Source organism: Bombus terrestris, chromosome 4, assembly GCF_910591885.1.
Source record: "Bombus terrestris chromosome 4, iyBomTerr1.2, whole genome shotgun sequence".
NCBI classification, from domain to species: Eukaryota; Metazoa; Arthropoda; class Insecta; order Hymenoptera; family Apidae; genus Bombus; species Bombus terrestris.
In genome coordinates, this window is record NC_063272.1 from 6,946,080 (window position 1) to 6,971,803 (window position 25,724).

Sequence of the window (25,724 nt, forward strand, 5' to 3'; positions counted from 1 at the left end):
TTTTACACCAACAATACTTAAGTTCTAGAGGTGCCGTTTGTAAACGGTGCTAGACGTGCAAGATGCGCAGAATCTCGCGTTCCCATAACATGCCGGCTCTCACGATGGTTGCGTAGTCGAGCGAAATCACGGGTTCAACGTGTTTCATCGGAACTCACCGGTGCTCTAGATTGATTAAACCGTGGTCTATGATAGATATCTTGGCAAATTTCACGAAGACGAAACTGCCGGCTGATACCTGCACAGCTACCTCGAAGTCGTGTCTTTCCGTTGACTTGCTCTATTTGGAAACTCGTAGTTAAGGAACTGCCAGATACTTGACGATCGGTACGACGATTTCGCCGATTGGAGTTTAACTTTTCAGATAAAGCTGATCGTAACCGCAGCTTACAGATTTGCTTTTTTAATTTCATTTTATACATTCATAAATAATATTCTAAATTTTATACACTCTTTATTTAAAATAAGATGTAAAAGTACTAGCTAAAAATATCTCTATGCATTAACGATACAAGAATACTATTAAAAAGTGTAGATTGTATATTAAATTCGTCCATCGGTGATTCCGTCAGATTCAACAACTTGTTCGTTGCTTTTTCTCATTTTATACATTTTCCTTTTTTTACTCTTTTGCTTTATCAAATTTTACCATTTCACCGTTTTAAAATATCCTGTTAACACGCTTTCACCTGTCCGATTTTCTTCTTCTCAGGAAAGAAAAATCTTTTGTCAAATCATTGTTGCATCTGTTCACGATGATTATCCTGGATGATTTCCAGTTTTTACATTATGCTACATTTTTGCTTGTATCCTTGACAATGGAAGGAACGACGTTGCAATCGTTGTATCTTCCGTTGAAAGATGTCGTTCCGCGTCTCTCCGTGGTTAATGACATCCGATAACGAGTCGACGCTATAATTGGGCTCGCCCTGCCGTGAAGATTGGTTCCCGCTTCGATGCTTCCTGGCGATCCTTCAGGATGTCGAAGGAGGCCTCCACGTGTATACGTATCTCGCAAATCTCGCTGCGTTCCTTAGGAACACCTGCAAACTGATCGTAATTTTACGGCGAACTGCTGAGGGAAAGTAAGGGGAAACAGGGAAAGATAGACAACAACGCTAGCAATTCAACTCTCCCAAAAATATCTCACCTGATAAGTAGAACGTTCGTTTGATAGTCATGCGCTTTGAGAAAATCGGAATTAGATGGCTGTGAGATTATTTAAACGTTTCGTTTTACCGTTTCTTTCTTTCTGAACGCTTCATTTCCTGAAATGAAATGAAATAAATATTTACAATATTTAGAAGTTCTCTTTTGAAGATCAAAGATATTGATTTAATCTGAAATTTTGTGTAAAATTTCGCAACGTATTAATGGGAATAAAGATCGTGTTGGGAAGCTAATAAAAATTATGTCTCTTTGCTATAAAAATATATTAAAATTGAAATTGGCAAATTTCCAAATTTATTACTCGAAGAACGAATTATTCAGTGTCGCATATATAACTACAACTTTTTGTTTATATATTTCAGAGATAATTCTCCTAAGACGAAATATATTTTCTAAATTCTATTACAGCTTTGAGATGTTTAAAATTACTTAAAATTATTACTTCGGACTAGCACAATTCCCTCTTACCTACTTGGTTTACCTATTTGATCCTAAACAAGCTATATCAATTTATCAGTAACCTCTTGAAGCACTCTGTACAGAGTGTCGCTCTGCTTAGCATTAATCAAAGGTTTATCGTCAAGAAACTTAGCATTGCGTGTTATACAAGTTCTGGTTTGTAGCCAGTGGCGCCAAAGGATGTTGAACTTTTGGATCCATACAATATAATGTAATATGCAGAGTTCAGTGTGCTACAAATAAGATATGAGTGTACGAATATATAGTTGTATTGAACTTGTGCCATCTGTATGCGTCTAACTAGTCTAAAGTTTCGACTAAATTTACACCGTACCGGTGTCAACGACCAGTAACCAATTATTTAACAAGAAATACAATAAATTTTCTCTCTTTTACTTTATGCACTGAAACCTTGTTAACGATCATCTCCACTCTATACGATTTTCTTGACTTTATGTACAATATATCTTCGACAAGTATTAAAGTGTATTCTTTTTTATTAGCTTCATTAATTAACAGCATTTTAGGAAAGTGTTGAATATACTATAAAAATTAAAAAGTCGAGTAGTCATTGATTTTATAAATATATAATTTTTTAAGACTGAAATAATTTCAGTATTTCGTTTAAAATCTTTTAACAACGTTCAATTGCAAGCAGAATAACAATTATACATGTTGAACAATTGATGAATGAAATATCCATTTCTACAAATGTACACTTCAAATTGGGATCTAAGTATGATCGATAGTTCGTAGATATGTGCGGTAGTTTCTTAAGAAATACAAATGAAAGTACAAAATTTTATATTATTTCAACAGAAAAAAAGATTCAACATTAAGATTCTAAAACTAATAATATCAAAATAATGAGAAACCAAAGAACAAGTTCAAAATGACTGCATCGGAGATCCTAACTTTGAGACAATCGTTTATGTATTAGTTGCCTAATGTTTCTTTAATATTTATCCAGATTTTTAGATAACCTCGAATTAATCGGCCAAATTTTCTGTTAGATCCTTGCCTAATAACGTCTGACAAGTAATCCAAATATAATTACACGTTACTTTCATGAACCTTTACCTAATAAAATAAAACTCAACGGTGATTAAAACCAGATCGAAATTTTTAGGAAATATACATGACTAATAACGAGGAAAAAATTCCAGTAGCTACTTATTATAAAGCAATTATAAGGGAAAAGACCAGACTGGATAAAAAGTAACGAAGCCAAAAGGGTATGAATTCTTTAAAATTCCGAATACCTGTAATATCTCGGGGAATTTTCCTTTCCTGTTGGACGTTTCTCCTGTTCTTCGTTGCACGTTGTTTGTTCTGTCATCGGTCCGGATCGTAAAATATTTGCGGTGTGATCCTCGGTATTTCCATGTTATCCGGCTATCTTCCGAAGCTGCAACGATATTTTTAACGAATATCGCGGCCGACGTCAGGTGAACGGAATACACTTACAGCGATTCCCTTGAACCAGAAAGACGAAGAAAGAAAGGTTTCCAACGAGGCGGACAACTTCCGTTTCCATTCCAATCCGTGTACACGTACAGATTGAAATTGTAAACTGTGCGCCAGCTTGTATCCTGTCAACAGAAATGAAATTCAAGGAAATCCCCTTGTCAAAGAAATTCGCTATCCCGATAATTTCTTAACGCGTACGAACAAATGATGCTTTGTTGTATTTTGGTATAGCTATTTACCGTTTCAGTTAAAATACTTCTGTATAACACAGGATACGGTAACTGTACATGCTAAATATCCTATATACAGTGAGAGTCAAAAGCGAGTGTAGACCAAAAAAAAAAAAGAAATCCACATAATATTGTTAATGAAAACAGTTTTTTGTCGATATTTTTCTTTTTCTTCCTTTTCCTCTTTTATCCAACTTTACTTTTTTCACTATGAATTCTTCCCTCTATTGCAGAATTCCCTGTATCCGTGATATTTTTCGGTGGCGTGGCCAACTCTGTACGAAGATCGAGATAGCCGAGGCATTTAAAGAGTTGGCGTATCCTCGTAAAGGGCATGGACGATTTTTATGATTCGCTCCACGCTGAGATATTACGCGGTTTCGCTGGCTCCATTAAATTTTGCAGTCACGCAGAAGAATGCCGACTTGGTCTCCATGTTGCGGTTATTCCGTATCTCTTTCTCTCGTTTTATGTGTTTCCGATAAGGTTAAATGATAGAGTTAGTTCCAACAATGTAGGAACTTTTAGATAAGATATCATTTTTTGAATAATACAAATGTTTTTAGGTTCTTTTTAATTTAGCTTTTGCCACGATAGTAACCGCTTTTTATTCTTTTCGAAATCTGCAATAAAGAGAGGAGATCGTAGAGGGAAAAACAAAAGTGGATGAAAGTAGGGAGAAACAGAGGAAAAACTATGATACAGGCAAAGAGATGAGGAAACAAAGGGAGTAAATAAAAACAGGGAGATATGCACGAAAGAGAGAGGAAAGGAAAAATGGGGATAAATACGCAATAAAGGAAGAATATAGATAGAAGAAAAAAATGTAGACAGGCACGTTGCGAGAGATAAATTTGAACCGTGGAACGAAAAGGGTTGGAGGAGTGGAGATTTATGTATGCAAACGAGACGAATCGCAACAGCGGAGAAGAAAGATACGAGAAGAGGAAGAAAATTGATGAAAATAGAGAGAGACGTGCTTTCCTTACTTTGGCTAGATTTAGAAATGGTACGAGAAAAGTAACAATATCACGAAATGGAAAAGAAAATCGGAAAACTAAATATCGTTATATAGAATGTTAAGAAATAATTAAAATAAGGAATTAAATTAATTAAAACGTTAAGGAAGTTGAATCCATTTCTTCTATTATCATTTAAATATGTTTATGCAAATTCAGATTTGCACGAGTATAACCGAAGGAATAGAACCTAAAGAAAAATTTATCATCCTCAAAATGCTATAGCAAGCACTGAATCTTTGGTATTTTGTATATTTTTTCATACCATGCAATGTGAAATTATTAATAGAATGTAATACAAAATTTCTCCTAAATACATAAAAAGTCCGCAATCTAATAATAAGATCAACATTTTCTCCGATATAAATACAGTAAGAAAGTAACTTTTGACTTCTTTTACTGTCGGTGTGTATAATTTGTCTTGCAAAACAATCTCGTAACAGAAACCTGGATTGCTACAATAACAAAAAAAAAGAGAAGGAAGAAAAAAGTAAAGAAAGAAATCGAACAAACGAGAAGAAGGCAGTAGAGAAATTCGAAAAAAGTAAAACACGCGAGTGAAAAAATGGAAACGCAAATGGAGAACAAGAGAAATAGAAACATAGGGATAAAAGGAAGGGATAGAAGGGAGTGAAAGAATCGATGCCAGATTTCGTGAAATCACTGTGGGACGCCGACATGGTGGTACTTACGCTAGCCAGGGCAATAAATAACGCAAATTGAAAACCGCGGGAAATAAAGGGAGAGAATAAAACCGCGGCCAGATTAAGCACAGTTACACGTGTATATCCGTGGGTCCAGTTTCCTTGTTGTTTCGCATGCGCACGTTCGTTCGTGCGTTTATGTGACCAGCCAATATACCAGCCTGAATATCTGCACCCTACTGCACCCCGACGCTTTTACGATTTTACGTTCTTTGAGCGCGAACACGTTTCGATCTAACCAATTGGAACGCTCGTACACGCGATATTACCCGCCGTTTTGGATTTTGAGACGAATTTTATTTTTCGATGACAATTTTGTTTTCTTTTTCTTTTTACATATAAATTTAACGCTGCATCAGCTGCGAAGTTATTAACAGATACGTTTAAAGTATCATGTCGAGTATTATAAATTAAGTATTGAAGCTGGAAATTTTTATCGGTTGCTTTTGTCAAAAATTCTCTTTTCATGTTTATTTCATATTTATTATCTAGGAATTTTTATTTTCTTAGTCTTGGAAGGGCGAGGAAGCAGAGTTACAAGACAGTTTCATTAACTAAAATTATGTCTAACAAGAAATATTATACGATCGTAAAATGTTAAGCCTTGTAAATAGATGTTATCCTGTAAACATGTATTTTTGTCTATTACAGTTCAGATTAAATATTGTAAAATTTTTATTATCGATCGCCAACTAATTTTAATAAATCTAAACGTTAAGGAATCTGTTTATTCGACTCGTATGCTAAACAAGCTGACAATGGATCGTCGAAATGCCGCTGCTAACAGATTATCTCGCCAAATAGCGATTGTTTGACGTATCAACTAACAGGTATTTACAGAGCTCGCGTTCCCTACAAATAATTGCGTGTTGGCCCTAGCTCGAACAGGACACTGCTGTTTAAACTCATTGCGCCAAAATTAATCACCGCCAATGCCATTAACCGCTCTTTCTCTATACCCCAATATTAAAAAATATAAACAACTATTACCACAGTAATTGGAGTTTCGTGTGATTACTCATTACTAATCACTGAGTTTCGAGTGATAGAATTTAATGTTTGAAATAAAGAAGCAAAAGACGAACGATAACCACATCTTTTTTATCAGCAGTTGTTTCTTTCTAGATTACATGAACATCGTAAGGATACACTATATGATTGTGTAAAATTATAAAAATGTTTGATCTTAATATTTTTATATTATAGTCATTTTATTTACAATCGTATCTAAATTGCATAGATATATTATTATTATATATTATTATATTATATATTATATATATAATAATAATAAGATAATATAATAAATAATGGATCAAGTGAATGTTAAGCGGATTAGTGTTAGTAAAAAGTCAGATATTTTTATTCAGTTGCAGATACGATAAATCACTAACTACATTCGCTGTTTAATTAATATTTTAGTTATTGACGAGGACACTTTCCAAAGAGATAATAATTTCTCTTCGATCATAAAGCACATAATAATCAAAGCTCTAATATGTAACGTACCTTACCTACTCCAAAAATGAAATCACGTTTAAAGGTCTAGAAATCCCCGAAGTTATTCCAACGAATGTAATTCATAAATAATATATTCGTATTTCTCCATAGAGAGACCAGTTCTACGGTAGATGGACTGTTATCATTCCAGTCACGATCGAATCACACGGTGACTGATCTGTGATCTCCGATATACAGAGCTGTTTGCATCGCGTACCCTGTACTTAATCTCGCGAGCACGCATCGAAGTGGCTTCGTCGACTTTTTCTCTTCTCTTCCTTCTTTTTTTTTCTTCTTCTCATTTTTTTTTGTCTTATTTATCCAGTCAGAACGATGCACGCTCGATCGACCAGCAAGGTTTCTTTCCTCCGTGCTTGCATCCTTTCGAAACCAGCACAGCCCTCTCTGCACGACCGTGCACCGTTTGTTTATTAATGGAAACGTGCTGCAGCATTGCCTTGAAAAGAAATTTTTTCTCCTGGCAAGTTCCAGGAAGAGAAGGAAATGGTTCCCTCGAGTGACCTTTTGTTATTCAGTGGGATACCAACCACCAGGGCTTTACAAGGGTTTTATGCAGGGTGCCTCGCTCGAAGCGATACGACCTGTTATCTCGTAAACTATTACAGATAACAAGCTTTTTTCTTTGATTTATAAGCAGTATAAGCAAGGAATAAAAATTGCGTATGAATGAATCAAATTTCTTTTAAGATTCCAACGGACTCGATATTAAATTCTAACTCAATTGACCTTTTCTTTATTCAACCTACAGAAAAGTATAAATAATAGACTTAGTGAATGCATAAGAATGTACAGTTATAAGTCTATAATTTTAAAACCTATTGTACAAGGAGTATACATAAATTGATTAAGAGATACGTAACTGTCCACATAAGACAACTTGTTTCAAGTGTTGCTGTATTTCTTTTTTAATGAAAAATAGAAGGGTTAACAAAAGTATCCATAATTTTCTTCAGTTAATTAGTAATTTCATAATTTCCCTTCACTGACTTATTCATTGCATGAAGTTATGTGTTTCATCCACATATTAAAAATAATACGACATAGAGTATCTATCTATTTTCCTTTACTGACCGATATAGTTCCGACAGTCTAACGTTCGAATAAAAATAATAATCCACCGTTCGAATAAAATGCGTTCAGTAAATCGAGATCCTATTGTACTTTAATCCTTTAACGCTAATGTGAGATACGACCGCCAACCAATCACCGTTTGGACCAATAAATACAATCATATTTTTTGTATTTATAAAAGTACTTGCTTCGTTCCATTTCCTGCCTTGTGTTTTGCATTTAATCGTGTTAAAAATTTATGATTGGAGCTAGAATCGCAGAAAGGATACGTGTATTATTATATAAGCAAGAAACAATTTCGCTAGAAAACAAGATTGTGTATTTTTGATCGGTTAGATCGAAGAAAATTAAGCGGATTAAAGGTAGAACATCAAAGTTCAGGAGAATCCCTTCACAGAGGGAAAATAATCGGACAGGACCGCGTACGTCGGCCACGAGGCTCGGCTTTGCCGGTTGTTCTTCCTTCCGCATCCTTTCCCGTCGGGCTAATGGTTTAATCCTAACACGGATGTTAACTAGATTACGATCGAAAGGAAGGTAGAGCGTGGAAACCTCTCGTCCTGTACACGTTGCCTGCGTTCGCCGCAGAACAAATTAGTCGCGATTACGTGGATAAGGACAAAAAGGGTCGAACGTCGCGATTCGCACCACCACCGGCCACGATGGCTGCCTTCTGCAATTTTCTGCAACGTCGCTCCCTTCCACGGGTGCCAACCTTGGTCGGGATTGTTCCTTCCTTGCCCTCATCCTCCTCTACTCGCAACCAGATTATGGTTTGAACTTCATGCCGCTGGTTGGATGGAAAAGTGCGGTATGTTTGCTTCTCTTTAATTTTTGTCGAAAAGAAACTTTGAAACGATAGAATTTGAAAGTTTCTCGGTTTTGAATTGACTGAATCGTTTGCGTGATGGTCGTGAATAGGACTTCTTATTGAATTGATGAAAATCTTGTAGTTAACAGTGATGTTATTCGATAATTTTAATGTTTAATATTTGGTTTATTAAGCCTTTAATCAAGATATGCTTTTAACGTTCAATAAGCTGTCAGTTTAACATGTATAAATAATAACGAAATCAGTCTTCTGAAACTTCTGGATGAAAACCATGTATGATATTTGGACAATGAATCTGAGAAATTATTACATTTACTACAAAGATTCGCAAAAATTCATACAATCACTCATATAATTATTCGCAAATTCGATTTAAATAATTACGAGCGCATCGTGTGCGCGCAGGCTCGCATTAAAACTCGATCAAAACGTGATTACATCGAATCACCTGGTACGAAGATTATCCCATCCACGAAACAATGTAGTCAGGTTGTAATAAGAACATTCGCGAAAGTTCATCGACGAGATCAACTGCTCTCGCTCCTCAATCTCTCCCTCCATCTTCATCCGTCATGAATACCGCCGCGTCAAAAAAATTCCACACATCCCACCCCTTTCATCGTTCCTCTCGTGAATTTATTCTTTTTTCGTTCCCTCTCTTTCTCTCCCCTTCTTTTTTCTTTTTGCTTTTTCTTTTTTTAATTCACGATGACCGCAGAGGAAGGTTGGAGAGAAGGACTCACTTCTGTTGGTGCCACTGGCCAGGGCCCACAGATATTATACTGCCCCCTGAATTATACCGCCATAAAAACGTGATGAAGCGGCTGCGGACTGGCAGAGGCCGGCAAATGGCTCGAAAAATCAAAGAGAACGGGAATAATGGTCAACGAACGGCCGGACAGGCTAATATATTCGTTTTTCTCGGTACGATTCGCGTTGCTGTCCACCCCATCCCTTACGTACCAAGGATCCGTCTATTATTTTCACCAGAAATGACACGTGTGAATTCGCATCGAATTATTCTGCCAAATTTCGTTCGCAAATTTTTTGCCTCGTTGTACGTATTTTCGGGATTCTTTTGTCTTTCTTTTTCATTTTTGTCCCTCTTTAGTAGGGATGTATCTGTGGCAATCATTTGAATTACGCTGAAAGCAGAATGAATTACTGAATGTTCAAATATCCAAGTTCTATTAAATATCTAAATCATTAAAGGAATTTTCACGGACACTCTGACTCTGATTATACTTGCAATACGAATTGAATGTAAAGACGTGAATATGTGACTTTATACGCGCATCAATTATAACAATTAAAGATGAGACATTACTGGAGTTTACTTAGGTTTACTGGAAATGAAATAGATATTATCTCGGGATATTTCCCAACGTATTTTTAGTTTGTTAAATAATGCGAAATTATAAATTCGACATACTTAGTTACTTATGATATACATAGTATAAAATTAAATTCAATTTAGTATATCGTAAATGTATAGAATTCCTCATAGAGTGCAGAATCTTTCAATTGAAAGAAAGGAATTTCTACGTATCTGGTCTATTTTCCGAAACCTCAACCTCGAATCTCGCACCGAAATTTGGTTCAGAAATAAAATATAAAAAAAAAGAGAAACTTTCCTTTCCTGGTATGCGATTCGAAGACATAGAACGAGTACCTATGTTTCCTGGAAAATCTCGGAACATCGTATGCTTCTACGATGGAAGGGCAAACTCGAAGACGGAAGTGCGTTCTTACTGCCAAGAATCCGTGAAGAAGAAGAGTTTGGAGGGGAGGAAAAGAGCAGAAATGCCTGTCAGAGTAGCTGAAGCGAATCTCTTTGAGTACTTGATGATGTCTTTGTCTCGCCATGCATTAGTTTTTCTTGCTCTCCACAAGGAAACTTATCTTGCAACGTAATTACCCATCTGAACACGCGCACCAAGCGATTTACTTGACTGTTATTACATCCACTCTCAACGTTGCCTTGGACTATCAACAATTGAATTATTGCTTCTTGTTTAAGAATTTCCTAATGAAATTTACGAAACATTTCTTTATCCGCTGTCCATCCTACTCCGAAATGAGTTCTTCCAAATCCTAAAAATGTCCAATTTCTCACAACTAAAAGAATTTGATAAAAATTAGAATAAACGATAGCGCAACTATGTTACATCCAATGAACGAAAGCGTACTCGTTATAATGTTATATTCGTAACATGCTATATTTTATTGATAAAGAGTTTGTTAAAAATTCACAGTGTAACAATAATTAGTATATATTTAATTTTCCAGGAACCAAATGATTAAGATCGTTGAAATTGGGCAATTTATGCTTTGTGTCTGTCGCTTATTAAATAAAAACTCGAGTTATAAATTCATTCGTAACCCTGTAATTTATATCGTATACTATATATTTATGATTGATTTACATATATTGATTTTGTTTGAATTGTTTGATCTGATCGCACACTTTTTATGTATGCAGATGATGAAACATGGCTGGGACAACTACGTGAGGTACGCCTGGGGAAAAAACGAGCTAAGACCAATCTCGAAAAGGGGTCACAGCGCTAGTATCTTTGGTGCTTCAAATATGGGTGCGACCATCGTCGATGGCCTCGACACCCTGTACATCATGGGTCTACACGACGAATTCAAGCAAGGCCGTGACTGGATCGCTGAGAATCTCGACTTCGATATCGTAAGTACATAGTTTCTTCTTTTATTTTTGTTTTTGTCTCTCGGAAAATTGTAGCGTTCGAGAAGAAACGTGTAAACGTTGTGCACGTTCCAATGTTACAAATGGAACGCGTTATTGAATGACGGATTGAATTACGTTTTTAATTTGTGAGATAGACATAATTGAAAGAGACGGTGGTACAAGTACTGCGGCAGAATCAAAGGAAGCCACCATTTTCGAAGCTGTTCGCGTAATATTTCAGAAACTTTGCAATTGCATTGGGTGCAATTAATAAAAGACTTTTAGATCGCTTTGATAAATTTCACTTTATCGATGATTTATTTACTCTGCTGTTGTATCATTACTGTTATATTAATTAATTTACGATATCGTAAAAATGAAATTTGATCGAAAGTCAAAATTACTAATTGCATCGGACGTAATGGTTAAGAAATATTTCAATTACATTGAGCGCGATATTTAAACAATTTAAAGGTTTTTTTTATAAGAAAGAGATCCCATTGAAGATCACTAGAAACCCAAATACATTTCGATAATTTTTAAAAAGTTCATATTCTCCTTTTTATATTACGAAATCTCAATTCATTAACAATTATTCCGTCCAACCGCTGAAGTAAGATTTTGCTCACACAAAACTCGATCGTTTCTTTTCCGTTGAATATATCGGCGCGGTACAGATCTCCATAAACGCATACGTATATCTGTAAAAACGTTTGACTCACGCATCGAAAGCAATTTCATCGAGTCTCGCTTTCGATCGACGTTGGAAATCCTGACGAAACGCAGACTCTTGTCGCGTGTGTGCAGTAGTGTGCACACGTCCCTTCGAAATCAACATTTTTCCTTGCCAAACTTCGTGAAAATGTGTTTACTTTAGCCGATGGTCGTAAGACGTGACAATTCTCCCTCGTCGATTCCACCGTCAAAGGTGAATGCGACTCGAGACATCTCGACGATCCTTGAAATAGTCGGATGACAATTTTTACGAAAGAGTTCTTGAAAGCAAGTAGAATATCGAAGACAGCGAATGATATTTTCAAACTGTCAAATAGGAATTCTTAATACAATTCCATGACAATTGTGAAAATTCTTCGATATTGAATCACATGTTATTTTTGTATAACTGATTATAAAAGAGAAAATACTAAAAACATATGTTTAATATTATCTACTGAATAAAATTTACAGGAAATCAATTAGTAGCCACGTAGAAATAACAATTCTACAAGTTATACTATTAGTAAAAATATATTAGTAAAAAATATGTGAAATCTCTGAAAATATCTTAAATTATGAACAATACTGTGTCTTCGTTATTACTTTGTTACGTCCGGAAATTTTAAAATTTCTTTGTTTCACCATTTTGAGAGATTTCTTTATTTAATCATTTAAAACACTAGTATTATACGTATTAATGAAATTAATAAATAAATGAAAATGAAAATTCACAGGAATATTCCACAGATATCTAGATACAAATTTTATGTATCATTTTCTCAATGCTCAAACTTGCCTGCACCAGTTATTTCAGCCTTTCAAATGAAACAATATATCAACTTGCATAGCCCTTTCGCGCTTCTATTTAAAAGGCTTCTAGAATTTAATTAAATTATTAATGAGAAAATGCGATCATGGTGAATATCTGATTTAGAACGACGAAGTTATATTACAGGATATTCATAAAAAGTCTATTTCTAAAGACTAATTCATAAAAAGAAGTAGGAAAAACAAGAGCGTTCCTAGCGCTGGAAGAATTCCCACGGTGATTCAAGGTAATCCTTTGAAAATCGTGACTGTTCAAAGGAAGCGAGATCGAACAAATATTCCATGACCTTGACGGACAATGAAAATCTTATCTGCAGAGAGCAGCAGCCACGTTGAAACGCTTTAAATCCTAATCCAAGCTCAGCTACATCCTTCAACCTTCTATATTTTACGCGGCTGTCGGGTTAATTTTAGCATTATCCCGTAAATCGTCGCAAACTTTCATTTTTTCCCTATTCGTATCTATATATATATATATATATATATATATAGATTCATTCTTATTATCAAAATATCAAAATAAATGTTAAATGAAAGTAATTTAACTGATGTTGTTAATGAGAAGTGAAGGCTTCGTCATTTCTACAAATATTCTAAATATTATTAATAATATTTATACAATATATGAATTATTATATAAATATGTATACAACTCGTAAAACCTTCTACTCTACAGTTAACGTAACCTCGACTTTTATCTTGAAACTCATCCGGAAAAATTGTAAAACTTCGGACGAAAATCTTCGAAAAAGATGAAGAAACGTAAAAATATCCTTTCTTCGAAATTGAAATCTGAATTAGTTCCTAAAATATCGAATTATAGAAATCGTGAAAATCATAAAAATCGTAAAAGATATGCAGAAAAATCATAAAATTTAAATTTCTAACAAAGAACATTTAAGGAGATACGGAAAATCACGCCATAAAAATCGCCCTTTTTTCGAGGTCGATATCTCAATTAATTTCCAAGATACACGGACTTAAAGTTCGGTATTGGAAACACGCTGGAATAGTGAATGGCGGGCGAAATTCACGTGACCCACATTGTTTCTTGGAAACGTGTACTTTGTGTTGTAGTAGTAGTAGTAGTAGTAGTAGTAGTAGTAGTAGTAGTAGTAATAGTAGTAGTAAAAAATCGTCTGACTCAGCGTCTGCTGGTGGCCACCGCAAGGACGTTGCTCTTGAAATAGGTCAGTGAAGGTGTGCTAGTGAGAGATACGAGTGTGCGAGCGAGAGAGAAAAGTAAACAAGCGAAAAATTATTTTCTTTACAAGATCGTATCTCAAGAGCGCATTTTCCTGAATCTGTCCTATTCACCTGGAACAAAATAAAATGCAGTTTAAAGGGAAAGATCTTACGCTTCTAACTGTGCCAATTGGAATATCCCATTGGATATAATTTTTTAATATGCGAAGTTTCCTTTTTTTATGATTAAAAATTATTTGAAAAGATTCTTATATCAAAATTTGACGATATAGAGATAGTGAAAGAACTTAAAGTTAAATAAACCTGATTGAAAATATTGATTTGTTTCTGTTTTATTTTAGATGAAGATTGCTTTTCATATTGGTTGTTTTTAAAATAATTGAGAAAGTTTGTAGAATAAAGGTATGTAGAATAAAATGATGAATAAAATATACACACTGGAAACACTAGTTTCGTAAATATACAGATAACATGTAGTATGCATTCTTTTCACACAAATCAGAGTTATTATAATCAGGTATTGTGTAAATTGAATGAAATGATTAAATTGTCGAATATTCATAGAGACGAACAAAGCAGGAAGGGGTATTAAGCAATGCTACAGGGTGAAATATCAAATCAATGGCAGACAACGAATCATGGTGATTGCAAAAGGAATTTAATTCCTCTATTGTAAATTCATACTTCTCGCTATAGTAAGAACAGTATTGTTCCCCGTATACCTCTGGCTTCTATTAATATCAACATTCCTTTGTCGATGTTGTTCTTTCATTCGATTGATAAATGTAAATTCCTCGCTATAATGCACTGACTGACTATTTGTTATTTTATGGTTTTACAGAACAGAATCATTGTTTTATGGAACTCCGATTCGAAAGCCCCGAAGGGCACAAAATCTTATCTACTTTGCTAAACTTGCGCGAATACACGCGAAACAGTACTCATAGCATAGCGTAGTACTCGTGTCGCTAATAATTCTCCGCGTTTCACGTTGAACGCCATAGGGACGCGAGTTCGACACGATTCGTCGTTTCGCGGTTGAAATTAACAATCCAACTGCGGCGGCTGGTGCTGCTCGTTAATTAACTTAATCGTTATGTAAATCAGTGTCTCGACCGTTCCTTAGGGGGGTGGCAGAAGCAAAGAAGGGGGAAGCTGTAGGAATAAACTTTGTCCAAGCGTTTTCGTCGCTAGACAACCGGTCCCGTAAGTACCAGCCGGAGAACTTGGCTCGGTTTATCCAAACTTGGTAACAATCTCCGTTACTTCTGCACCGACGAAACTCCTGGTTATCCAGCCACCCCGACGACTCTCACCCACCCATCGTGCTGGTTGTTACACGAACACCAACCTTCGTCTGGTATTAGAACGTATTCCTAAGTGGATAAGTTGCCGTATTAACCAGTAACCACCCTGACGTTGAATTTCGTGCCTATCGGGTCGCAGCTGCGCGTCGCGGAAAACGCTTGCTCTTCCACTGTAATTGTCGCTGATAGCAGATAAAGAAACGTTAGTTTGCGTATTTTTGTGTTTAGTCGAAGACTGTTTGAAAGATTGCTTGCATGGAAATTAGAGAAAGGATGATAAGGATGGATTTGTGGCGACACTCAACAACAAATATCGCCACTCGACACTAACTAGCAACGGACACAATAGCGCAGTTGTTAGCGCCTTAGGTTTCGAACGTTCGGGTTCCGGGTTTGATTCCCGGTGCCCGTAGTCCTATTTTTCTTCCACGCATCAAATTAGAAGAATAATAGCAGTACCCCAGCAGCGACATCTACAGCCGGCAACTGCAATCATCACGGACAACATATACCACCTCAGATTGATTAATATTGTTGGGAAAGCGATCATAGTTTGTGAATTTTAAATCGAATTTCAGATACATTGCAAATTCGTTGATCTAATTTGATTGACATTTTGGAAGAACGTCTTTTTAACTATGTGATATGGAGCACTAAATTTCAGGGGATTTTAATCTTTTCATTTTTAGTAGCACAATTATCAACACTTAATATGTATTTAAATATTTCACATATACATAACTTGAATTAAACCAACTTCCAAAAGAAATTTCTGTTTATATATCAAGAGAATAATGTGAATAATAAAAGTGAATTTTTGTGAAACATTTTTATCGAAAGTTCTTCTATTTGGTAAATTCGATAAATTGTTGTAAGGGTTGAATAATAGCAAGTAGTTGAAGGAAGACATAGATATAGATATATTTATATCTATGTTTAAAAATATATTTTTATGACATTTGAAGACGCGAAGTCACGATGTTATTTAAATATTTGGTTTCTCGAAGAAATATTCCCGAAGGATTTCGCTTCCTGGCGTGGATAATAGAACGTCAAACATTTTCCTGATCTGTGCCAACCTCAACTATTTATGGTGGATTCCTAAACGGATAACTTGGAGTATTAGTCACTTCACCGCGCTGCAAACTCGTGCACAGAAACTGCTCTATTGCTCTTGCCAGAATTTCTAGATAATATTTCACACCTGTGCTATTCGCTTCCTATTCTTCGCGCTACATTCTCCAACTTTCGCCAAGATAAAATATCCTTTCCCCTTTTTCCAACAATTTCTATCGAACAACCTATTTCTCATAAAAAAGATGAAAAACGTAAATTTATTTGGTTGAACGAAAGATTTTTATATTTTTACGAGGTACCGCTATAACAACCTACTAATTACAATTAGTGGGACATGTTACTCGTATGATAGCGTAATAAAAATTTGCTTCGAGATAATTCTTAGAAAGAAATATAAAAAAGAGTGTACAGACGCAAGTGATACATATAAAAATGAAAATAAAGAAAAGACGATTCTCTGATTATTTCGCAGTGTATTTTGTTTTCATAATCTCATTTAAAATTACGTGCTGTGATTCAAATATCTTTTGAAATAATCGGCCAATATCGTATGGACACTTTAATAAGAAGACGTTAGGAAACAACTATAATAAAACTTATTCAACGTAGAAATTAAGAGATTATTCGTGGCAATCTTTTTCTCGCCAATTGGACGTCAAAATGTGTAGTTCATTCGACAGACACAGAAGATAAAATAAATTTTTATCTCCTTGTCTTAAAAATATCAGATATTACATGGAGAATACGGGACCGCTTCGAAAGTATAAAATTACACCACTTTCGACGATAATTTCAATTATAATCAAGACTGAAACGACCAGGTAAAGTACGTTGTTTTACAGTTTCGCCTTTCGTTCTGTTGGCTGAAAATAATATCAATTTTTTTTACAAATGGCACGACCCGTAACTGGAACGGGACTGTATCAGACTTAATTTAAAGGAGCGATTCTATTACACAGCCACAGTCCGTTCAAATATTGCAGGCGGTGTCCAAGCTATGGTCACGTTCTAAGATATCGGGTAACCCAATGTGGTACCGTGTCCTACCACTTTCGACACGATTTTCGTGGTTTCGTTTTCCATGCTGACATTTTGCGGCAGGTGTTTCTACGAAGATTACTCGCGAACGCGATTAAATTGATTTTATCTCACAAATTCGTGAAAATTGTTTAATATAAAAGGATGTAACTAATAATCAAACAGCGGATTTTTATGCGTTTCTTTCATGGAGAGGAAACCTGTTCTATATAATTTCTAAATACGTTCAGCTACGTTCAAGCTACCGTGTACTGAATAATTTTTTATAATATCTTGAAATCATCAGAAATGATTTAATATATATGCATACATATATTTAGGCTTATAATATTCATAACATTACGTATGATGATATTCACAGTAATTATATCATTCTATAATAACAACTTATCATAAATTGTATTGAAATTGTAATTACGATATGGGTATTTACCTTACAAAAGAATATTAATTAACAGTTTTTTCGTAAATCGATGAAGAATTTGTTGTAAGCCAATCTCGATCAATTTCTTTAATTTTCCATTATAGCATATAAAATACACTAATTACAATATAATGTCGAAACTATAATTAGGATATACCCAATCATCCAAAGAAACTAAGCTTAATTGAATCTTCGGATTCACATTTTTTTAATGCGACAACTTTCGATCTTTTATCCTAACCCCCTTCAATTTTCATAATTCCGTGATCAAGCGAAGCCCCTTTAATTTTCGTGATCTTCGATTGATCACAGATTTCGAGTCATTCGAATGTTACGAAAACTATCGACGTTCTTTTTTCGTCGAAGTATCGCTTTTTACGAAACATCGCTATTACAATTGATATATCATTTGTTATCACGAATTTTAGATGTTTTCAGCAGTTTGCGATGCAACGAAATTCAATTTTTTCCTTTTTTTGTCGAGTGAGTGAGAGAGAGAGAGAGAGAGAGAGAGAGAGGGACGAACTCGTTACCCGCGTTTACAAAGCGGTCTGCCGGAGAAAAAATCGTTTCACTGAAAATAGCTGACTGCGTTTGAATCTCAATAGCAATAACGGGTTAGTTACACCGCTTTAATGGAACAAACTTGTTTGACGCTTTGCTTTTTTTCCCTTCGTTTGCCGTCCACGAAATGAAAATCTATTACCAGGCCTAAATATTCATCCGGATCGAAAATTATACCTGCGCTCTTTCATTTCCCTGTCAAATATAATTATAAGCCAAACGAGTGGTTCATTGTCGTCGGGCATATGAGTATCAAATTGAAACAAAATCACATTATTTTCTATTGAAGTATTCTTCTTAAAATACTATAAGTTCTTGTGCTGATTGAAACAATGATAAGATTGAGATATAAAAATTCGATGAACGCAGCAGAATTAACGATAATTCTATATCTTGTTTTAAAAAATTCATATATACAATCGAGGACAAAAATAAGTGGAATAATAATGTTTACTCGAACTAACTGTAGCGTTACATTCTTAAATTTTATTTATTAGCTTTTAACACATTTACTTATTACCCTTTACCTATTACCCTTATAATACATAGATTATGTGGTAAATATTGAACAAAAAGTTCGTCTCATTGTTACGAGCAAACTAAAGAATTTACTTTCTCCTTGAAATCGTGTATCATTTTCCGTATGTATGTATCCGCTATTCTTTCCGATAAGTTTTCGCCACCATCATGGCAATTTCGTTATTTCATCGAGGTAAAATCGCTTAATCTTTTGAAAAAAAGAAACGTTCCAATTCGATTTTGCAGTCTTCCAAAGAACACAAGTTCTTTTTCTTCCAGCTCTTTGTAACAAGTGGGATAAGTGGTAGTTTAAGCATGTAAGATCTAGAGAATACGATAGGTGGGATAGAACACATGCCATCCAAGCTGCACCAATTTTTGTCAATCAATTAGCGCGTGTAGTTTTGCGTAATCTCGGTGAATGTTTGAACTTGTACCAGCCAATGTCAGGAACATTTTCTTTTATACTTTACAGTTGACTGCTAATTAATCAACAATATCAAGCTAGATTAATTAAATTGAGGTTAATAGTCGTTATTTGAACTCAGACCCATCACGCTACGAAAAACGGCACCCAACTTTCTGTTCATCTCAATAATTGAAGATAATATTTACATTTCTGTATAAATGCTTCGTCATATGGAAACTTTATTGATATCTATCTCCACCGCCTGTTCACACATTTTTATTCTCAACTGTATACAAGCATATATTTAAAAACATATAAGGCTGAGTCGTTGATTGACTCTCAACCACTGCATCAACGATCGACGCTCTCCAAAAAATTCCCTCGGAATTCCAGGAGAATTCTCTACTTCCAAAAGTTCCTCCCTTTTTTAAAAAATCACAAATGTGAAGATTCCAGATGCAAGAGAGAATGCGGATGACGCGCTGGAGGCGTGCTTTTCCACGCGTTGGTCAAATCAACCGTTGGAATAACGAAAGAGACGGAGAGAGAGAGAGAGAGGGAGAGGGAGAGAGAGAGAGAAAGGGAAAGATAGAGATAGAGAGACCGGATTAAAAAACAGCGAGTGAAAGGGGGCGCTGCGGGTATTAATCTTCCGGTGGCCGTCCAAGCGCACCCCGTCGGCCTGGTCGAAATCAATTTCAATGCGGCGCGTATGCAAAAAGGATACGGCCGCATAAAACGCGGCCGCGAGTGAATACACCCGGCTACGCCGATATATATTACCCTGTGCAAGATTTATAAAAGAATGAAAACAGTATTCGCGTCCAGCCTGTGCACGCATCGTTTACGAAAAAAGAGGGTTGGCGGGAGGAAAAAAGAGAGAGTATATATATATGGTTTGTCTCTCTCCTTCTCTCTCGAGGTGGGAACCGATCATGAACGGGTTATATGGACTGGCCCGCGATTCGGACGGCCGATAAATTTGACGAGGAAGCTGACTCCCTAACTGCCACGCGGGTTAAAACGAAACACCACGTCGTATTATGCGCTATCCTGAGCCCACGTGGACGGAACGAAAGCTCAATCGACGCCAAATCCGCTATCTGATGCCTGTTCGAGTTCACAGTTAAGGGGAATACTGAGAGACGATAAAAACGTGAAGTCTATCGAAGTCGAACTTTTGAAGATCTTAACCTGCCTTCGGTACTATGTTCTCATCTCTTGGGTTTTCTCTATGTTTCTCGTACATTCAAGGTAGCAAGTAGCTTACATTTGTATTGTATTAGTTAGCGGGACTCCTAAAGGATAGCTATAACGAAATTTACTAGTTACGTATACGTATATGGTATACAATGAGAAATTAAGTGTAATTAAGAAAATGAAATATAAACTCAAGCATATACACCGACTTATGAAAGTATACGAATATTTATCATAGAAACATTTATGTCTGTATTGTATGTGTAATACGACGTATTTCGATTTTGCATTGGCACTGTGTCGAGGCATGATTTTCATGATTGTATCGGTGAAAGAAGTCGATCTGAAAATGTATATAGAAGTCGCAAGATATTTATTGCAAACGTTGCTTGTAAAAATTTAATTCGCTATAGATAGGTGACATATAAAATATCAACCTACTGAATATTATTAATAGTGACATTAAATATTTTCTAGTCTTCGTGTACATTTTTAGATTCGTTTCAAATTTTTCAGCATAATGGTGATAATCGAATTTCATTGTAGTGATAATAAAATTTGAAAATGTTTTGTATAAGACGCATAAATATTCATGAACGATTTCTAAAAAACTGATGAAAATGCTCTTGCGGGCAATTGTATCGACGGTGTACGTTTTGCCATAACATTCCTAAAATACAACGGTTCTCCTTACAGTGTTACGCCAGTGGATCCAATGTATTCGTTGGATCCTCTTGACGCCAGTCCGCATATTTCGTGCACGCATTGTTCCCGGAGACAGTGCGTGCACCGAAGTTGCCGGTGCATTTTTAATGAAGTCTCCCTTTCGGAGAGGAGCGGTTTTCGGTGCCTTTGTGACGAACCGTGGTACGGGCACGCCTTTAAACAGGCTAACTTGTTTTATTTGTCGTTCTCTGGAGACACCTACTGCCATTGAACGCCGACCTTGCCGCCTCCAACTATACGAAACGCGACCGTTTCTTCAGACACGAATAAAATCACGACCAAACGTCTAAAAATATCTGTCGCCTTTTCTCTGTTATTCCATCTCTTATTTTTCGATTTTCACTCTTTCGTTACGATTTTGTTCCACTTATTCTTCGATTTCTCTCAATATTCTTCGCGAATTTCGTTCGAATTTCGTTCATTTGGAAAAAGAGAAAGTTTCGTAGCGATTGAAAGTTTTGCAGAATATTCTCCTTTGTAAACAGACGATTACTAACCGTGCGTTTATAAAGAATTTAAAGATACAAAAACATGGCACAGGGAACATGGTAAAACTACGATCTTCGTCGATTTTGAAATGGTAAATGGAACATTTCGACTGAAGAAGAACAACACGTATAATACGTAAATGAAACAAGCTCGAAAATCTACATACATCCGCAAGTATGCGATTTGTAGACGGGCGTTTCTCACAAGCGTTTAAACCGATGGGTAGCCGCCCCCGAAACTTGCACCGGTCTAGCACGCAGCTGAAAGTTATTTATCTGCCGGTTTGGAAAGGTTAATCAGGATCACGTCAAATCCAGGTTGCGGATAGGGTTATGAGCTCACGGATGGGTAGGCTAACCGTGCAAATTATGGGACGTGGTAACGTCTCTCCAATTCTCTCCAACCGGAGTTCTTATCCAACGAAACACTGTAATTAGCGCAAAGTCATCGTGCCTTTATGAGTTTCGTATGGCCGTGGTGAAACAGAGAAGAGACGTTGGCCTTGAGTCATCGACTACCTAATCCTTGCTCTGTTTCTCTCATGGAATACTTTAATCAAGACGACTCTTAAAACCCGTCATCAGAACCGATTCGATGGCGGACGATGAAATTGCGCGTCAGTTTCATTTATGTTCTCAAATTAGTCGGATGTTAATCCAACGAATGGCCATGTGTCTTCAGTAGCACCACGCACCACAGCGATAATGAACAGTTCCTCGTGTGTATATGCCTCTCGTCTGATTGGTTAATCTCGTTTCGATACGATTCCGAGAGAAACAAAATGATCTTGCCGCGGTGTCGACTCGAAACGATAAGAGAAAATCACTATCGCTTCGTACTTAGGTGAAACTGCAAGATAATCGCCGAGCTCTTATGAGCATAAGTGTTAAGCCGATTGGGTTTACGACAGCGACGTTTAGCATATGGTACTTTTTAGATATCTCGTTTCGAAGCAGAGTCGTAAAATCGAAAAATTATAATGCTGTGTAGACGCAGGAACTGCGTTATTCGCTGCTTTCCTGAGATAAAATTTTCTATGTAGCATTCTTTCTTTTTTTTTTTTAATTATGTAGAACCGTTTGAAGTTCATTGTGTTCTTTTACCTTTTAAATAGAGTTAAATATATTATCGAGACTGTTGCTAAATGGCTATATACAATGAATCGTGAAAGTATTTAAACATTTTCCATCAAAAAAAAGACGCACTTAATTTTTTTCAAATGAAAGCGTAGCTACATCTTTTTCCATACATTTAATCCACTCGTCATTCCATGATTTTCATGCAGATAAATAGTAAATAGAATGTGGTATGGTTTCTTCTAATGAATTATGAAATAATCATCAAATAAATTGGCATAAATGCGCTATTCACCATTTGCAGAGGAGAGACTAGTTAGAAATGCATTTCATTTCAAAGAACGCTTCTTCGGTCCATTCGTCACAATGCTTCTGCAACAAATTAGACTCTGTAAGTTGGTCATTTGCATTATAATATCAACGTCAATTACAAGCGTTATTTTCCCTCCGATTCCTACATCTACATACATGTACAACTATTTTATACCAACGAGAGTCATAAATCGTGCTGCTTGAATGCAGCGTGGAAACACATAAAAATCGATAATTCGAGCTGGCAGCTCTGTCGTATTCCAAAGAATGTCGTACGTAAATCAGGATCTCCGTGAAATATCTGAAACTTTAATTCTTCAAGTGTCGCGAGCGTAAAAACGGAGACATCATAACAGAATGACCGTCGCGTCACTGGAGATAACAATCGATCGATCGTTCAAATGAAAAATGACATGCACGACCCTTGTAGATACAAAGAATCAACCTTTCCATTGATCCTCTTGAGGACATTTCAAAGGAGTGTCACGGTGCTGTGATACGATACCGATATCGATACGCCTACTCGCGTCCATTTATTCGACTTTGAAGCTCGACGATTCTTAGAATCGGTAAAGTAGAGTAAGGTGAAATTATTTGAGTTAACCAAGTTTCGACATCTTGTGATTCAACGCTCAGTCAAAAATTCAACTTTGTTCAAATTAATTAGCAGTCTGTGTTTGGATAATGCATTTATGCAAAAAGGTGAAAGATCCACAGAAGATATACAATATACGGAAATATATTATTACGAATCATCCAAATTATAAGACTTATTAATTTTAAATTGTTTCTCGTGTTTTTCCTCTTTGGTCTTCAAATGGTCTCTTAGTGTAGTCAATGGATCTGGTTATAATATGGCTTTGCAATAGTCGCATTTTTAAAAACGGTAAAGATGACAGAGAACACATTCGACGTGTGACAATGTTTGAGCGGCTTCTGATTGAAATATATTGAACGGTTACATACGTTATACACTACTATTGTTTTATGCCGATTTATGGTAAGTAGAAAAAGCAGTAAATCCCTTCATGAAATTCCACCAATGAAATATACGTGAGTAAAAATCGAGAAGAAGAAGGAAAAAGGGGGACGCGAGATAAAGTTGATTTCTTTAGGTGGAGTAACGCGAGTTCTTTTCACGTGGACAATTTAATTCGATAGAATAATTGTACGAATAAGTTGTCGAATAAATTATACGATATTTTATCCGCTATTCGTGAAACTAACTTTCAATTCTGGAAAGAGAGATTCTTATTTTGCCAGTCAAACCAAATAATTAAGTATACGGCATTACAATTCTGTAAACGAAAGGTAGAAATAAAGATCATGTAACAATTTAGTCATATTCCTCGTAACAGGTAAGATATTTTTTAAGGTTTTAAATTTCATCCAGAAAAATTCAATGAAAGAAATTTTTCCGAGAAATTAAAAAAAAGGGATGATATTAAAGAAACAACAGAAAAAGAAAAGGAAAATGAAAGTATCCTTCTACTGTGGTTGTCATCAATTACACGAGCTACAAATCAATGTCTGGCGATCACACGGTCACACTATCAGCGTCATTGTCTATGTAATCATCGAATGGGCACGTAGGTAGATAGATAGACTGGTAGGAAGGAAGGAAGGACATCGAGAAGGATACCGTAACGCTTCGAGCAATCAGTTATGCTGGTCGGGGGCCTCACGACTGGCAATTTTGCTACGGCTCGCCGCGAAACACCGCATAAATCACCGACTTTGGCTCCGTTCCGCTACTTCGTCGCGAGGCAACCGCGCAGAACGTAGATGCGCTTTCGATTAAAACAGTCGTTTCATCTGAACATCACAGGAAAAAAACATGGTCAGTAAGTAGATTTTTGTTGGTTTCCTGATTTAAGTATTGCTTTATGATTCAATGTAATTGAATTATTATGTCATAATTAAAAGTGAAGATATTCTGTTAGATCCAAGAATGTAAGTCTTTTGAAGATAGCTGATAAATTGGCGAAGTTTTATGGAAAACAAAAGTATAATTATTAAGACAAGCAGTATCTTGATATATTACTGATACTGGAATATTATGACGAGCAATGTTTTTGAAATTTTGGACGGGATAAAAGAACATACGCATATTTCCAAAACCGAATATAAACACAATTTTGATAATCTTGCAATTCCATTTTTTAAAACGTAGGAAATGTGACTTATGATGCATTTCCCCTGTGATCTTTGTCTAAAACCACGAATCGAACTTATGGTTGATTTTTTCATGCGATCATCGATCGATAGTAAACGAATATTTCTTTTCCCTTTCGGAATGGTCGAAGAGGTTTGTGAGTTTAGAATCGTTAATCTTTATGTAATTCCATACATTTCAACATGACAATTCCAATTATTGAAATTATTAAAATGTAGCATATTTCATTTTTTTTTTTTTTTTTTTTTGAAAAGTGAAATAACTCCTCGTGCATGGATAAAATTCGTCTGACGTTTTATAATTTAGCTACATGGAAGTCATAGTATGATAATAAGCAGCACTTCTTTCATGATATGTTATTACGCCACACTATATATATTGCGAGATCATAAGGTGCACTTTCTTAGAACTAATAATAAATTCTTAGATTAACATAAAGATCTACAGAAAATCTGCAGATGAACAATATATGGTGCTTATAA

At 35.7% G+C, this 25,724-nt stretch overlaps 1 protein-coding gene across 3 annotated transcripts in view; it reads left to right on the forward strand.

The window, feature by feature from the left end:
* LOC100646409 (mannosyl-oligosaccharide 1,2-alpha-mannosidase IA) overlaps positions 1-25,724 on the forward strand; it is a 702,484-nt gene that overhangs the window by 546,720 nt on the left and 130,040 nt on the right. For all 3 annotated transcript variants that reach the window (XM_012308263.3, XM_012308266.3, XM_012308265.3), the window contains one exon: positions 10,959-11,174. In XM_012308263.3, the coding sequence (XP_012163653.1) occupies positions 10,959-11,174 (216 nt within the window). The remainder of the gene's footprint in view (positions 1-10,958; positions 11,175-25,724) is intronic.